The sequence below is a fragment of the Drosophila serrata genome, unplaced genomic scaffold (genome assembly GCF_035046125.1).
Source record: "Drosophila serrata isolate PLE 108 unplaced genomic scaffold, ASM3504612v1 contig_301, whole genome shotgun sequence".
In the NCBI taxonomy this organism is placed as follows: Eukaryota; Metazoa; Arthropoda; class Insecta; order Diptera; family Drosophilidae; genus Drosophila; species Drosophila serrata.
In genome coordinates, this window is record NW_028257199.1 from 102363 (window position 1) to 121063 (window position 18701).

The window sequence follows — 18701 nt, forward strand, 5'->3', positions numbered from 1 at the left end:
TATGCTTGGCGAAGGTAAATCGGGTGTCCAAGGTGGCGCCCAGGCTTATAAGCTCTCCATGCTAAAGCAAACCAGGGCACGACTCCTTTCTGAGGGAGTTCGTCACTACAGCACAAACATATATTCCGGCGACAGGCCCAATTCTCAACTGATAAGAAGAACCAAAATGTTACCCACGTATCAATAAAAAACAAGAAAGGAAGCTTAATTCGGCACGCCATAGTTTATATTCCCTTACAGATAGAAGTTCGATGACTAGGATTTATTACAATATAATATATATATATTTAAGTATATATGTATGTATATCTGCATATGTATATATAAATATACAATTTCGAATATATATATCAAAAGAACTGTTTACTTTTCGCTCCACGCGGTTTAAATTGGGATGCAAACCAAAGATTACCTTCCTACTCAAATAGACGCCTCTTAATAAACTTACCGTCCTTAGCCAATCGTAGAACGATGCTAGAATCATGATACAATTTTACAAGGTAGTCTCGTCGGCAAAAGCACTCCCCTATTCATTACTCACAACAAGTGCGAGTGAGAGGAGTCTGCGTAGTAAGTGCGAGTGAAACGACAAAAGAGCTTTTAGTTTAGATAGTCCATGGTATACATATATAGTAAAAAGAGTTGAAGTGTTTTATAATTTAATTTTTAAAAGTTTTGAATTTGAAATTAATCGTTGTTTTTGTATAGCTATTTTTTTGTTTAAATTCTTAATTTTAAAATATATGCGAATCTATAAGTAAAATTTTCTTATATCTAATTTAATGTTTATATTCTTAGCAGCTATTAATAGTTTCTCCTTAACGTTTTTTGTAGTACTAAAATAATCAGAAACTATATATAAAAAAACAATATCCATCTCCTTAATTTCCTCCCACAATGTCCACTTCGTTAAACATTTTGGTGCTTTTATCAATTTTACTCCATGCACGTGCTTCCGACAGAAATTGCAGAACGACATCTCACACAAGGGTTAATAATAAAAAAAATCGTCCGCACACAACCTTTTCCTTTGTCAAACGAGAACGCACTGACAAAAAGCCGATGACAGCCGACGAGACTACCTTGTATAATTATACCATGCTAGGAATAACCTTTATTTATAACCTTATCCATGGTAATGTGGAAAGTGCTGACTTGTTGAGTCAGCTCAATTTCACGTACCATGTAGAAATACTAAATCCTATATACCATTAGTGTTGCGTCACTGTAGAACCTCCTTCGAACTGCATGAACCTTTTAGAGTCTTATGTGCAAATTATAATGATTTGTACACACTAATCTCCAACGTAGATACCCCTCCCAATTGAATTTATTGACCGTAGTGCATCAGTCCAGAAGATCTAACGATCGTTTGTTTGGCACCTATATGATATAGTCTTTCTATTTTCATAAAATTTGACACAAAATTGTAGAATAATATAGAATGGCTATATCTCAAATTTGATGGAAATCTGTTGAAAACTGAAATTAAAGTTTTTAACTCTATAAATTTCTCTATCGTTCCTGTGACAGCTATATGATATAGAAGTCCGATTTTTATAAAATTTTAAATTTGAAATTGAAAATCTGTTAAAAATAAAAATTGAAATTTGTTTTGAAAAAATTTTCAGATTGTTCCTATGACAGCTATATGATATAGTCATCCGATCCGATCCGTTCCAAAATACTGAGGGACTAGTTTGCTTACAAACGGACAGACGGACATGGCTGTATCGACTCGGCTGTTGATGCTGATCAAGAATATATATACATCAAGATCAAATATATACCATGTATACATGGTCAGAGGTGCCTCCTTCACTGCGTTGCAATCTTCTGACTGAAATTATAATACCCTGCATGGATATAAAAACGAAAACAAAAGTTTCGTTTTCTTTAAACCCTTTTTAACTTTATTTCTATGACAGCTATATAATAATCATACAATTTTTATAAATTATCTTATTTCTCTGAGTAGATAAAAATATTTTGAAAATCAGTGGATATAATTGTTCCTATAGCAGCTTTGTGATATACATAATTAGTCCATTTTCATAAAATGTAAGTCGAAATTGTAGAATATTATAATTAGAATGTGATTCTCAGTGGAAAGAGCGACGTAAGGCTTATTTATTTTTTTTTATTTTTCTTCTTTTTCGTGCATCTGTATTAAAATGAAGAATTTCTTTTTTTAATATGTGCTTCTTTTTTAACGAACTAGACTTGATTTAAAAATAAATTTCCAAACGATTAATCCGAATGCTTATTAATGATGCAATTCTAATTACAAGAGTATACAGACATTGGTGTTTTGAAGTTTGCTTCCTTTCTTGATCCTCATTGTTTTATGACCGTTGGGATTACTTGGATTGGTAATCAGTTTCAATGGTATTTCCTAACAAAAAGATTGGAATCGTGCAAAATATTTTAAGCGATTTCTGTTTGTATTCTGAATGTTTGATGCCACCATCGAATCCCAATTTTCCGATCAAAATTTAGTTTTTTCAAAAATTGTAATTATTATTTTTTTTTTCCAATATTCCAGTGTTATTTACTTTTACTGTTCACCATGGATTAAAAATATTTATGCGCGCAAATACACACTTATGAAGAGCGCCTAAAAAGTAAATTATAACGAAATTAATAAAATAAAAAAAATGTAATTTCGGCTAATCGAAGTTTGTATCTTATAATGCCAACTTTTTCTCCTAATAAAAGCCTTATTTCATTAATACGTATCATCACGTTTTGAATAAAGGTTCTCTATCTCTCTCTCTCTCTCTCTCGTGTTCGCCTTTATTCACTACATCTACGGGTCGTGGTCATTGAACCCAATTCTAGGCTATATCCCAGGCAGCATCCCTTACGGACCAGGTTAACAATGAATCAATGAATCTTATCGTTTAAGAACCAGTTTTGTCCGTGGCGCTGTTCTGCAATTTTCGGCTGGGCTGGCAATTATTTCCGTTCTGCGGAGTTTTATGGTCCGAATAATTTATCCTTAAATAAGGGTTGTTTTGAAGTTGTAAACGTATTTATGTATTTGTTGAATTTAGCTATCCAGTTTAATTTATAAGCAAATAACAAATTTAGTTCCCTACCAATGTCTATTTTATAGGGTACAAGGTTATTATAACTTAATGCAAACCGAGGATGTACTTATGTATGTTTGCATGTACGTAATAGTCTGAAGAAGGCATCTTAACCCGCTTAAAGTATGCTCCTACATATTTTTTTAAGCATGACTATGTAATACCCAAAACAGTACCAAAAAAAGAATTGTGTAAAAATTTTAATTAAATGGGATCATACCGTCAAAATAAAACACTACATAGTATGTCAATTATCGAAATAGAAACAATTATAACCTGGTTTAAGCTAACGCAAGGAAGGTTCAAACCCCACAAAGAAGTATTAAATAAATGTAAATTCTTAATTTTATGTAATGAATTATATGTTAATTGTGCTAATACATAAAATGACATAGACGACAGTAACTACAGATAAAGTGTATTTGGCCAATTTTTAATTTAACCGAAAATATTTTTATATATGGGCAATTCTCTGGTTTCGAATGCGACATTCGTACGCATTCAAACTAAAAAAAAAACATGTAACAAGACTTTATTTTAATTTTACAAAATTTGAAACGTATAATATATAATTGGTGCTAAGATCGATTTTGGGACCTTAATCGTTTTCAAGACATTCACTAAAATGTACTGCATTCGCACGCGACAAAAACACTTTATATTGACTCTGCATTCTCTGTGTGATATTAGAAAGCAGAAGTAAAAGCAAAATGCTTTTGGCATCAAAGCAAAACATGGAATTTTTTATGACTTTTTTTATAAAACAACTTTATTTGCGTTTACGCGTGTTTGACATCGATTTTTTTGAAATTTATTTTGGAAAATGAAAAATTCTCTTAGTCTTGATCAATCTGACCAATTTTTTATGTAACCATGCTAAAAATACTCGTTTTTAAGCAATTTTTAAGTTGCCCATATGTGAAATGCGGACATTTTATTCACCAAATACATAAATAATAATATAGAACCTCTCACATGTCAATATGTCTGTATAAATTGGCTATTTATGTATACCAGTCTTGTAATTATGTTGTAAATTTACCCTTTTGCTGGGTATAATAATTTCAAGAAGACATTTCAGACCACATAAAACGTATATATTCTTGATCAGCATCAACAGCCGAGCCGATCTTGCCATGTCCGTCTGTTCGGAAGTCTGTCCATTTCTGCAAAAATTAGTTTCTAAGTTTTAAATCTATCTGAATGATATTTCTCCATATACATACTCTTTTCGTATATAAGTCAATTGTCTTAATAATTAAGAATTTTGGATTTAATTTAATGAAATCGAATGACTATATCATATAGCTGACATAGAAATGATCGTTTAATTTAGAGGAAAATGCAAAATTGTCAACGAAAACCGTAAATATTTGTATAGGTGAATGTAATGAAGAGAGGCATTGCTTCAATGTTTTTTTAATATAAATATGTATGTATTATTTATATAATATTTATTATCAATGATCTAATGTAATGCTCAAGTTCTAAGCTTCTTTTCTTGTTTTACATAAATATATCGACCTAATTGCAGTCTGCAAGAGTACACAAACTTCAGCGTACCAAAGATAGCTTTCTGTCTTGTGTTTGTATTACTTCGGAACTTAAAAGTAAGTTTTATGAAAATCTATTAATATGAAAGGAATGTGTATGCTACTTCTTCAGCATTTAATCTTAAAATAACAGTTTAGAGTCAAGTCTACTAAAGGTTAAAGGTTAAAACATAAATTTAAAGGAATTAAGTAGGAACTATTCTTTGAACTACTGAAATACATTTATAATGTATATATATACTTTTCAGAAAGTTTTGCGGTTTAGTTAGTGCAAAAAAATTGTTGTTTATATTCTCCCTAATAATAGTATTACAAAACCACCATAAAAAATTTGTTGGTACGTTTTGGTTTTTTCTAATCCATCAATTGGTGATACCTGATCCTTTTATTATTTCCTGTGCCAGGATTTTGTACATTTATTGTTTCGGAGCTCTTCTTTTGGAAAGTACGAATCCTGTCAAGGCTTATCTTTGACGCAGCTTTTAAGATCTGCATGACATATGTATTTCCAGATAGCTTTCTATACCCCTAGCTTGCTCGATTCAAAATAACGAAGAATATTAATACTATAAGGGTTCGGTAATGTCTCCCTCACTGCGACAATACTCTTCGTTGAATAATTTTTAAAAATTTCCCTTAATTACAAGAAAAAAAGGTTTTTCAAACTAAATAAATGTTTGATTATTATTGTAATATCTATAGATTCGAACATACCTATTGGTTAATTTGAGGAAGATTAAACACATGGTCGACCAGTTTTTTATTTTTAATTTTTTTAATTGTATTTAGTTTAGCCTTTTTTTTAAAGTATGGCTATTTAATTCGAATAATTAACATGTTCAAAATGGAATAAATTTAAGCGTTGTTTTACATTTCAATATAAAACTAACCACAAACCAATATTTTCCGTTTTATTCGAAACAATTCGTTTTGGTTGAATCCTTAAATCTAATAAGATCTACAAGATGATCAGCATATACGTAGTGTATTCGTTGTAAGAGTATAGTTTCATGTGATGAGGCGTTTAGCCGTTTATGTATGACTGATCTACGAATGATCGAACTAAAACGAAATTAACATTTATCGTGTATTATTCTTAATCTCTTACTTTTATTAATTTCTATTTGTTGTCTTTTCTTAAAATGTAAGTTCCTTGTTGTAAATGAGAGCAGAGGATTTTTTTTTATTGATTTAACCATTCTTATAGTTGCTTCATTGATCTTTTTGGTATGGCACTGATTTGGTATTGGCAAGTAGGTTTACATATTATATGGCAAGGGCAAGGGTAGAAAACTTTCCACGTATTTTGCTTTGAGCAGCTGCATCTATGATGATGAGCCTTTCATGGCTAATCAAACTACACACAGAGATTTCGGCACACTTTTCGACAGGCTTCTTACTTGGCAGCCCCCTCGCATTGCTGCATTTGCACTAGCAACAGGAGAATGCGGTTCATTAGGTTGTCCGCCTCTGAGTCCTCCATGCTGTTAAGTTTTGCCGAGATGAATCCACAGAACTTGGAGTTGAGAACCTCGCGTACAGTTTGCGGAGGTGGCAGATCTAGGCCTTCAGGGACACCAGAACTTTGCTGTTGACGCAAATGCCTGTGTTGTTGCAGCATTTGATCCTCGTAATCGTCCCCATCGACTATGGCATCACCATCTCCGTCCTCCAGACCGTCGTGGTCGCCGTTGCGACGACGCTTGCATGGCAGACCCACCTCGTCGACGCATGCATTTGTGCCCACCGGCGAATTAGAATCAAGAATGAGCGGATAGGGAAAATCAGCGTCTATAGCGTCTAGCTCCTCCACTGCGTCAGATCCGTTGCCGGCGTCCTCGTCCCCGCTGCGCAGTGAGCTAGCATCCATGTCCTCGTAATTATGCTGATGGTGTTGGTGTTCGTTACGTGTTGAGCTCACCCGGCTGTCGTTGGGCGCCGGGTGCTGGTGGGCTGGAAGCGGCAAAGTGGGTGGAATGCCGCTTCCCCCACCAGAGCTACTGCCACTGCTGCTGCTGCCAGCCCCGCCACCCGCCGAGAGATCCAGCTCTGGCTTCACGTAATAATCGCAGTAGTAGTCCTCACCGCTCACATTTAGCGATGAGCACTTTGAGAGATTTAGTACTGCAGCTGACTCGTTAAAGGACGATGATGAGACCTTCAGGGACGTTGCCTTTCCTGCTGCTCCCACGACCCCGTGGCTGTTATTATTGATATTGTTATTATTATTATTATGCATTTGAGCGTATGCGCTTAAGCTCAGATCGGTGGCATGCGCTGCGCCCCTGAAATAGGCCAAAATAGAGAATAAGTCAGTACCGCATTACATGTTATTAATATACATATAATAATTTGAGTTACTTAGAATTCATAATAATTTGTTTTTGGCAGTAAGATTAATATTATCTAGCCTTAAAAAGAACTTTACAAGCGTGTTGAATTAAAAACTAGTTGACCTATTTCTAAGTTATGTTTTTAATTTAATGTTCATTATTCTTCACAAAATTTGAAATCCGATTTTTTTTTTGCAATTTAAGGCGACATTAAAACGTTAATACCCTTACGTTACGTTTTGTTTGATAAAATATCAAATAAAAATCTCGACTCAACTATGAAATTTACGTTATCAAAAGCATGCATCCAAGCTGGTACTATTTATACTAGTATATTTACCATTTTTACTATCTAAAGGCTATGTGGTATAATTATAATCGCATCTGAAAGTTTCGTAGTTAAGGTTTGATCCATTTAATATTTTGTTAAATAAATAAATAAATGCAAAAAGTAGTTTCACCAAGCTAAAGCTCGCATGCATACTCTTGATATATTTGACCGTTTTTTGTTTAAATAAGGGACTTCAACTTTTAACTCGTATATGTTTATATATGGATATATTTTAAACAATATGCATACAAAACTATTTTTTATTACACATTTTCATATTAAAATTAAAGAGGATATACCCTATTCTACCAAATATATTATTTATTTATTTCTTATTATTTGCTTAGCTGTCTTTAGTATTTTTCGCACAACTTTCTCAGATATTAAGTATTTTGCAGGATTTTAAAGTTAAAAACGAAGTGTATCGATTTTCAAGTAAATTAACTAAATTAACTCGGTTGTAACATGAACACATACATATATAAAAGCTTCAAAAGTAACTAGTTTTATTAATTTTGTTTTTTCAATAAAGATGTTATTTGGTGTGTATAAAGAAAAAATCTTTGAAAACAAGAGAAAGGAACGCAAAATCACCTAAATTTAAGTGCAATTTAGATTTCTAAAAATGTTCAATGCTCTTAAGAGAGGTTTCAACTGTTATTTCTATATAAGTAAATTGGGGTTGGAAATCTCACCTTTAATGCATTAAAAAAACTTAAATAAAAAAAAAACTTAAAACTTAAAGAAAAAAAAGTCAAACGCTAAATCTAGCAAATATACGTTTTGAAAAATATTTTGATCTCAAATAGTTGATAAACCACTCCATTGAAAACGTGCTCAAACAAAACCACAAGGAAAGTTAGACAGAATGCAAGAAGATGAAGAGAAGATTTTTAATGCCCCTGGTTCGGGACCCGTTTCCTGTCACTGCTTCTCAAGTTTCAAGAGCATTTCCCAGACAATGCAGCTGCCTATCCCCGAACAAGACAGGACGTTGCTATTCTTGGCCTTCCCCATTTGTGTTAAAAGGGAGTTTGCCAAATGCCGCAGCTTGGCCCAGTTCGCTTGGCCACGACGCGTTCATCCCTCCCGCTGTTCGAATATATCACGAAGCCGTCTCAGGTATTTGACAACAGGAAAACTCGTAAGCGATATGCGTCTCTCGCAGGACTAATCACAATTAAATGCATTTTCACATGCTCCACAATCGGGAACGGATTTGCTTGTTTGCTGCTCCTGAGGTCCCTCACTTGGTCTGGTTTCTCCTCGGTTTTGAGTCGCTGTCCTTATCAATATTTGCTTCCGCTACGGCTTAGGCCTGAAGCCATTTTCCTAGTCTGCGGCTGTGTCTCAGATATTTCAGGGCTGTGTGTGCTTATCGATATGGTTATTTTGTTTGCGGCCAAACTAAAAAGATCATGATTTGGGAATGGCTATGGTGGCTGAACACGGGCGCACAAAAGATTGTAATATGTACTAGAAATATGAAATATGATTATAGTGCATGAGAAAATTATTTAATTGTGGATATTAAAAAAAACGACTATTTCAGAGTTTAATAAAAACATAATAGATAGGAAGTTAATTGTTATTCATTTTCAGAAAAAATTAATATGTATTATAAAAAATACATATTTTGAGAAACAGTGTTCATGGTAGATAGAGAAAAAAATTATAATCTATTGCTAAGATCATAACTATGCAACATAAGTTAATTAATAATAGTATTTAGTAATTTTAGAGCACATCAATAATAAGATAATTTCGTGTGATTTAAAATAAGATTTAATAAATAGAATGACGATTGGTAAAGTTTCGATATCTTTAAAGCTAAGAAGGGAAAATGGGAAAATTTGGACGGATTGGTCCCCAGATCCTTCTTTAACTTTGTTATTTTGTTACAACACAGTACTTGGGTGTAACATATGTAAGTATTTCTTAATCTCGATCTATAAAATTTGGCATTTCGTTATTGTAATTACTTGTACACGTTTATGCTGTAGGACCCTGAACCCCAACCTGGCACTGCTCTCGGTGACGCATTGGTGGAATTAGTCCGAGGCGATGATTTTGGGCGTGGTGCCGGACTTGGCCAGCGGATGGTATGGGGTGTTCACGAACAAGGGGTGCGCAACAATTTCATCAATTTCGCAGCTCATTTGCTTATTAAATCATAAGCGTGACACAGACCAGCTCAACGTACATTCGCTCTCTTTCCAGGGTGTGTGTGTGTGTGTGTGTGTATGTATGCATGTGGGTTCCAGATCGCGAGAGGAGGAGCAAAACGATGAATGGCGAGGGGAGACAGAGACCCAAAACGGCTGCAAAGGCAGAGGCGCAGGCGGTAACGGAGCAACCCCTTAGCCCGACTGATGTAGCTGTAGCTAATGGTCGTGATCATATTTTTAACCCCGTCCGAAGCCGAGCCAAGCGCTACGTTCAATTGCTCAGGCAGACACATTCTCATTCTCCCCCAACCCACTCACGAAGTATTGCACTCTCTCACTCGCATTCGCTCCCGCTCTCTCTTCTAAACTTGGTCCACTCGCGCGAGTCGCGATCCGTATTCTTTGCTGATTGTCATTTTGTGGTGTTCTCATTAATTTCTCGCTCTCTCGCCGCCTCTCCCTTCTCCTGGCGAACAGCCAGCATTTGCAGCTTCCCTCAATTTTGTTTTTGGTTCAAGTGGCGATGATGCCGCACCGCCGTATAATATTTGCCGCTTGGCGAGATCTGTTTTATGGCTATGGCTCAGGCTGCTTTGGGCTGTGGCCATAGCTCTGGCTCCGGCTACGGCTCAAGCGCTGTCCGAATGGCCGGGCCCGTTGCGATGTCTGTTATCAGCTCGAAATAATAAAAATTTAAATATATACATGCACACACACAGTCACTACTTTGTTTGCGTGTGTGTGCGTGCGGGCATGTGTCGGGGCCGTCGACTGCTTATTGCCCATGTGGGTACAGTCAATTGAAAGGAAATGGCCTTATTTCATATAAATATGTACATAAAGTACAACACACACACACACATAGACGCGGAGCGCGGGTACGGCTCCATATGAGCCAGAACATTGGTCGGGGGCAGACTCTCGACTCAGACCATTTGCGGGTCTCGAGCGCGGTCATTCCTTTGTTCGCATTGGTTTTTTCCACATTACCGCTTTCCAGTGTCCATATGCCCTTGTGCGTTGTTTTTGTTATTGTTTTCCTCTGGGCAGATGTTTTTCTCAGACAGCAGGACTGAGATTTGTTAGAGTTCCTTTGCTCTTATGCAAATCGACAGGGCCAAGGGGTCCCCCTTATATCCGCCGCAGATCGCCAGGAACTGCCCATTTTTATACCCGCTGCTACTCATAGTGTATGATACCATGTTACTAGCGACCTAGAGGGTACGTACATACGTATGTATGATGTACATATATAACAGGCAGAGGAAAGAACCTTAGACCCCATAAAACAAATACATACATATGTACATATGTATGTATGGACATATATTCAGCATCATCATGCTGTGATTTAACCATGTCCATCTGCATGGTTTCAGAGACTAAAAGATCAAGAAGTTGGTTTAATTATTCTTATGAACATAAGTATGTATTATCTTTTTACGCCCACTTTAGCCCACACAAAAAATATGTGTTTAATCACCATGTATGTTTGACATATATATTTGACCAATTCACTCAGATGGTTTTGAACTGGGTCAAAACAAAATAAATCTTTTCTACATATATGCATATGTACATATGTATGTACATTTGTAAAAAGATTTTTTTTTTTAAGTTTAATCCTACCCTTTGGCCGAAGGCCACCGCTGCCAGTGCTCGGTAATGTAATATTAAGTTTGCAAAGCTTAATTAGTTAAATAAATAAGAAAACTTAAGTAATGCAAAGATGGAAGCCTCCTAAAATATCACGAAACGAAAATCTCAATCCCCCTTGAGTTGATAAGATTCTTGGAAATACTCTGTAACTGCACTAAGGATGATAGCTGAAAACAAAGTAAACTGAAACCAGCTTGATATTTTTACAATATATATGAACAGCAACCACTGCTACTGGGTTCTCCACAACAGAAAGAGTTAGTCATCTAAGGAAAAGCTGGACTTAAGTTAAGTTTTCAATCAACCGTTAAACTGTGACAAGTCCAAGCTCAAAGCCCAAGACAGAGCCAAAAAAGCCATTTATTAATCATAACAGATTGAGCTGCACTTTGACCGCCCCTTATGACTCGATCGATAGTTGCTGGCTTATCGAACGCAATGTAATACTAGTAGGAAAATGTTTCCCTGACACGAATAACTCACGGGAGTAATGTCAGTGGTAACATTCATAAAAGCGCATTATTTTAAAGTAATATTCTTTGTGTTCATTACACCCTTTCAAGCTAAATGATCAAACACGATATGTAAACATAATTTTTTTGCAATATTTGAAATAGTTGGTTTGAAAAGGAATGAATCAAGAATTTCGATGGGAAACGTTATTATAAAACAAGAAAAAAAAGCTTACTTCGGCACGCTGAAGTTTTTTTACCCTTGCAGGTTGAAGGTTGATCACTAGGAATCAATACAATATACATAAATTATATAAATTTATGTAAAAAAAACATATTCACAGTTTTACAGTTACAGATTTACATTCACAGTTTTGCATTTTCCTTAATTTTTAACGATCGTTTGTATGACAGCTATATGATATAGTGTCCGTTTTTTATAAAATTTGACATAAAATTGTAGAATAATATAATAATAATAAAAGGTCCATATCTCAAATTTGATGAAAATTGGAAGAGTAAGAATTTTTTTTCTAAAAACTTTCCGATCGTTTGTATGGCAGCTATATGATATAGTCGTCAAATTTACATAAAATGAAATCGAAATTCTAGAATAATATAAAGGGGCTATAAAGAAAATTTGATGAAAATCTATTGAAAAGTGAAAGAGTATATGATAAGTAGTCCGATATTCATTTCACACAAAATTGTAGAATTATATAAAATGGCTATATCTCCAATTAATTAAACTCTGTTGAAAACTGAAAACGTTATGATTGTTTTTGTAATGTAATGAGGACTAACTGAAAGTTTCATTCAGATAGCTTCAAAACTAAGGGACTGGTTTGTGTAGAAACGGACAGACGGAGAGAACTTAAGTTTAAAATATGTATTTAAAAAATACAATATGTGTAAAGCATAGGAATGATTATTGATAATATATTCACTTTTTTGAAATAAATAATAAAACTATCTCCATGCATACTCACTTTCTCTCCCTGATGACATCTCGAAGGAAATCCATAGCTTCATAGAGGCTCCACTTGGGCTTAAACCCGTTTCCCATCAGCTTGACATGGGCCAGCTCCCTGCGGTAGGACTCTCGAAGGGACTTGAAGGCCCGTGCTACTCGGCGTCCGGGTGCGTTGAACTCGCGTCCAATATGCTCCCAGGCACGGCTTTTCTCCTCCTCGGCACCCTTGAAGTTTGGCAGACGGGAGTCCCAGAGGATCGGATTATCATGGACCATCTGGATGAGTTTCAGCTTGTCGGAGGCGTTGCGGCGCACCACTGTTAATAATGGGGATACAATAAGAATCACTTTTAGGTTGACATAAAACTATCTGATGAAGCAATTTAGCGTAGAATTGTCTTCAATCACTAAACTGTAAATAAAATCCATCAAACATATTTACACATATATATATATATATGTATATGTGTACATACATATGGATGTACATATGCAAACAGTTCTCGCAAAAAGTAATAAATTTGTTTTTACTTCAATCCGGAAATGTCTTAAAAACATTTTTGCCCCGAGCCCTATTTGAATTCAATTTAAACAAATTCCACGTTAATATAATGTTAATAAAAATTTTCTATATTCATAAATAATTTATAAAAAAATTTGTAAATGGTTCTATGGTTCTATTTTTTTTTTAACTGTAAAAGAGTTCACATTATAAATAGGAAACATTCAGTCTATGTATGTATCTCACTGAATTACACGAGCCGAAGGGATCTTATTGAACTTTATTATTGGCATGAGAATCGGAAGTAAATACTCCCTTTCCCGTGGGGGATGAAAACTGTGAGTAAGTGCGTACGTTTCTTGATCTTCTGGGTGGGCAGGGCGGCGGCGGAGAGCATTGGATGGCACTCTCCCTTCGGCTTCATGTCTAGCGCGATGGCCGCAGCGGCGGCGCTCATGTCCTGCAGCGAGTGGGTGGCGGTGGGCGAGGAAACGGAAGCGGCGGCACTCACGGGGGCCATCAGGATGCGTTGGAGGGCGGCACAGGCGGATGGTTGGCTGAGCTCCAATGTCACTGCACTGCACTTATCGACCGTTAGGCCTTCACTCTTGCTTTCTTGCTGGGGATCGCGGGGTGACGAAAAATCTGAAAACGGGTCTTCTACCCTCTCACGGCCAGGTTTAAACAGCAACTAAAAACTGAAAACCAAAACCAAAAAATAACAACCACCGCCACGGGCAGAGCGACGCTGCGACAACGACGCAGCCGGCTGCGCTGTTGGGATCAAGCCCGCATTTCAGAGCCAGAAAATCACGCGCACTCGACATGAGAGCCAGCTCTCGGGCCTCTCCGCGCTCTCTCACCCTCTCTCGCTTTTGGCTTGCCTAGGCAGCACTGTTCCCGTTATCTGCGCCGGCGTCGCTGCCCCATTGAAACGATATCTGCAAGTCGGGCCCAGACGTCGACGTTATTCCAGGCCTGGTCACAAGCGCTCTCTTTATTCCACTCCCGAGAGCGGTTCTCTCGCTCGAGCTCGAATGGGAAAACGGCGTTTAATTGCAATCACAAACCACGGAAAGTAAAAGCGAGCGAAAAGCAGCTCCAACGCTAATACACACAATTGCCCATATACACACACTCACACGCACAGAAGAAAAGAACAAAACAAGAAAATGTGTGTAATATAAAAATCCGTAGACGCGTTCTCCTTTGGTTTTCAGTAGCACTCATTTATGTACATATATATGTACATGTATAGATACATATGTACATATGTACATACGTGCATTCTTATGTATGAATATGTTCGCCCTTCTTGTCGTCTACCGTGCAAGTACCGTTCACTTTCGGCTTATTGGTTGGGATTAGAACTAAATGCATCCATCCATACATACATATGTACATATGTACATATGATACAAACATACATACATATTTATGTATGTATGTTTGTACAAAGTCGGTCAATTCTCCTAGAATGTACGCCGAAAATTCAGAATATGTATGTACATACATAAAAAGGCTATCTGCAAAGCTAAAAAAAAACTAAAAGAAGTGTGCATACTAACTTTTGATTCTCATGAAGATTGTAATTTTTGGGGTCGGAGATTACATACTTACATACAAACTTACATATATGTATGTATGTATGTACATACATACATACATTAAAATAACACGTAGTATATATTTTCAAACATTTTAAGGCATTTACATGTAAGTAAAGTACATACATATGTACATGGGGGGTAGTCAAAAGTATTTACACAAATTCACAATTATTTTCACCGCCAAACTTTTTTAGTTGTTATTCTTTTTGTTGCTGACAGATTTTCGGGAAATTTTTTTTATTGCATCGATTAATCTATTCAGAAACAAGCAGAAAAGGAAAACAAGAGATAACGGTTCATAGGACAATGCTAAAGGCATAAGACAATATGTCTTATTATTTTGCATATAAGTACATATGTATGTACAAATGTATGTAAACTAAATTTTAATCAATTGAAAGCCTTCATCGATACCAAAGCAAATTTTTAAAAGTTTTAATAAAGTAACTTATGAGATTGTCGCTAAAAAAATATTACATTTTAATACCATTAAACTTGAGACGAAAACAAATTACATATGTGTAAGTATTACACTATAGATGCATCTATTATTTTACTTATAGCATTTTTCTATGAACCGTTAACTTTCTAATTCCTTTTTGGCTTGCTTCTGCATAGATCAATCTACGCGATAAAGAAATCGGGGGAAATCGTTCAACAACAACAAAAATAACAACAATGAAATTTAGTTGTGAAAATGGTCGTTGTGTAAATACTTTTGAATACCTTTATACATATGTATGTATGTATGTACATGGATGTATGTAAATTTTGTATTCCTGGTACAGAAAGGGTCCAATCGCTTCTTGCAAACCGAGAATAATGTATGTACATACGTATTTAAATATGTACATACATATGTACATATGCAAAAGGCAGAAGGATGTACTTTCGATCCTATACAATACATATATGTACATATATGCACATAGATTTATATATGTATACTGATGTATGAATTTGGCAATAACCTAATGTCAAAAAGGACAAAAATTAAGAAAGGGGGAAAAAATAATTTGCCAAGATAAACTTTATTAACAAAAACTGCATCAATATTGGTCAATATTTCGTTTTTAATGTGTATGTATATATACCAGTTAGTATACATACATACATATATAGAAGACTAACTGCAAAATTTTAATTGGGATATCTTCAAAACTGAGAGACTAGTTTGTGTAGAAACGGACAGAAGGACAGACGGAATGACGGCCATGGCTATATCGACTCGGCTGTTGGTGTTGATCAATAATAAATATATGTACTTTATATGGTCGGAGATGACTCCTTTAATGTGTTGCAAACTACTGACTGAAACTATAATACCCTTCAAGGGTATAAAAATGGGTAATGCATTTAACAAGCTTTAAATTTTTCTTTAATGTTAGAACAAAAGTTTTTAACCTACAGAAATTTCATTAGAAAACAAGACAGAAAACAAATTTCGGAAAGCCGAATTTAATTGATGATTAATTCAATTGTAATTGTATCATAGGATCTTATTGGAAATAGGAAGTTTAAAAAACTCATAGCTTTGCCAAAAATGCATTAATTTCATTTCGTAAAGCATTCCTACATTTGGTAGGTCAAAAAATCTGGACAGTTAAAAAAATTAAAATTTTGATGATTTATTGAAAACTTTAAAAATGTAACCCCTTTTCTTAAAAAAAAAAAAAAAAATGATGATTTTTGAAAAAAATAGTTTTTGACGGAGATTGCTTGAAAGATTCGCTGATTGATGCTGATTAAGAATATATGTATGTATGTGTATGATTTATAGGGTCGGAAATGATGCCTTCACTTTTTAAATTTCAGACTGAAGTTATTACATATCTTGTTTACCGATTATCTTTTAAACAGATTTACATGTTTGTGGTATCGTTACACGCATTTTCAGAACCATGAATGTAAAATTAAAATAGTTAAATTACAAAAACATTTTATTTTTTTCAACAAAATTTGATTATGGGAATACCAATTTGATTGGTGTAATAAATGTAAATCTTCCCTTTTCGTACTAGGACATTAGAAAAAAAACTTAAATTAAATTAACCATAATAAAATCTTTGATTGTGAAGAATTGCACTTAATAATTGCACAGCTACACATTTTACTAGACCTGGGTATTTATTAATGCGGGGTCTATTTGATAGCATTGGGTCCTGTTTAGGGAAATTTCAGCGACTTTTTGAAATTTAAAATTTATACTGAGAAGTCAACCACATACATACGTACATACATACCTAGGTACATACATATGTATATATTATATACGAAGTTCGACCGTATCCGAATCGGGTAAGTGACGAACGTACCTACCCTGCAGTACCGTCATCAACAAAAAATCAACGTTTCATCAACAGTCAAGGGGGTGCTGTTGATTTTTCATCGATGACAGCCCATACAAACTGTTGATTTAAATAACATGGGCATGTCCTAGGCTGTCATCAATAAAAATTCATCAATAATAAATCGATGATTCATCAACAATTCATCAACAATTTCATCATCAATTCATCGATGTTTTGTTCATGACACATCCATGAAACATCGATGTTTCATCAACAAATTTCTCAACGGCCGGGCCATGGTACTGCCGACGACTGCCGTCTAGACTACTGCCGTAACTGTATAGTGGGCAGAGCGTCGTTGTTGAAGTCGCAGTCGGCAGAGGGTCGATTCGGTAGAAGTCGCAGTCGGCAGAGCGTCGTCTCGGTAGAAGTCGCTGTTGGCGCGAGATGACTGTTGATGACAGTGGCCAATTGATGAAATGTGGTACTGCAGGTAATCTACACTAATTCGATCAGTCCGATCTTTATGAAATAGTATTGTAGAGCTTATTGAAAACGGCATACTAAGAATTTAAAAGCGGGTTAAAGAGAAATGAAACTGAAAGTGTGTATTTATTTTAAAAACTTGAGCTAATGGGGCCGTTGAATGAATTTGTAATGCTTTTGTATTCTTGACTTAAATATGCGTCGAACGACAATCCTCAATCATCTCAATCCGATACTCCGACAACAAAAGATATTCTGTAAACAAGATTTTATCGGTCTTTAACAAATTAAAACTTTTCTTAATAAGAATATTTTTGTATTTTTTTTATTATTTATGCTACAATTAAATGCCACAATGATGAAATATGAGAAATTACTACAGTTGAAGGTGTTGTTTTAGCTATAGCTAAGAGATGTTTTTGTATGATATAAATATTTAACAATAAATTTGCATTTTAAATTTATTTACCAGCTCTACTCTTTGGTTCTCTTCCGTTTCTCTCTTAGTCTTTTCTTACACTCTTCTTGCATACAATTGCGTTTCAGTTGGGCCTGAGTGATTTTGAGGCCTCTGCATTTCGCTTTCTTTGCTTGCTGCAGTTACAAAGTCGAAGTTCAGTTCATTTTCATATACATACTATGTATGTATACAATTTGTACATACATATGTACATGTACATTTCCTCGTTCGTATATATTCACAGGGGAACATTTGGATCACACATGTTGGTCTTGCCAAAGAGCGAGAGAGAGAGGGCCTAAGGCCGCAGTCCGTGTGTGAGTGGCAGCTGAGATAAGAGCCTTAAGGTTCCCTATTTCGTCCCCATTAGCAGCCGCTCATTTAAGCCGCTGAAATCGACAATTTGAACCGCTCGGGAGGCAAATCGCGAACAGAGAGAGCAACGGTGGAATAAAAACGCTTTGTCTGTAATTTATGCCTAATGAACTATTTCCGGCCAAGTGTCAATTAATGTATTCTGTTTTGGGGCAGCACAACGTGCCCGCACAAACATTGTCACGATCTTTTTTCTGACGGAACTTTGCGATCCCGGCCCCGGGTCCCCGCCCTTCGGACAACAACGCTCCCGCTGCAGTTCGCTGGGGCCACCGCTATGAGGCCTGATCTGTTGGTCGTCATCAGTTACTACTTGAGCCATGCATTTCATGATTGCCATAATCAAATCAGAAGGTCGTATTTATGTAACAGGCAACTAGGTGAACCCTAAGGGACCAAAGTTGGCAGATAGAAAC

At 35.7% G+C, this 18701-nt stretch overlaps 1 protein-coding gene across 1 annotated transcript; it reads right to left on the reverse strand.

Moving 5' to 3' along the window:
* Positions 1–5401: 5401 nt before the first annotated feature.
* Mes2 (Mesoderm-expressed 2) lies at positions 5402–18336 on the reverse strand. Its single transcript, XM_020960291.2, has 3 exons — positions 13418–18336; positions 12578–12878; positions 5402–6930 (listed from the first exon to the last, which is right to left on the reverse strand). Exons 1-3 carry the CDS (start codon positions 13581–13583, stop codon positions 6042–6044), a joined length of 1356 nt encoding a protein of 451 aa, XP_020815950.1. The 5' UTR covers positions 13584–18336; the 3' UTR covers positions 5402–6041.
* Positions 18337–18701: the final 365 nt, after the last annotated feature.

Excerpts from the sequence above, each read along its gene's own strand:
- Mes2 (XM_020960291.2), bottom strand. The coding sequence starts at position 13,583 with ATGGCCCCCGTGAGTGCCGCCGCTTCCGTTTCCTCGCCCACCGCCACC. Across the intron at positions 12,879-13,417 it reads CACCCAGAAGATCAAGAAAC|TGGTGCGCCGCAACGCCTCC; the intron begins GTACGCACTTAC and ends CATTATTAACAG. Across the intron at positions 6,931-12,577 it reads GATGTCATCAGGGAGAGAAA|GGGCGCAGCGCATGCCACCG; the intron begins GTGAGTATGCAT and ends GGCCTATTTCAG.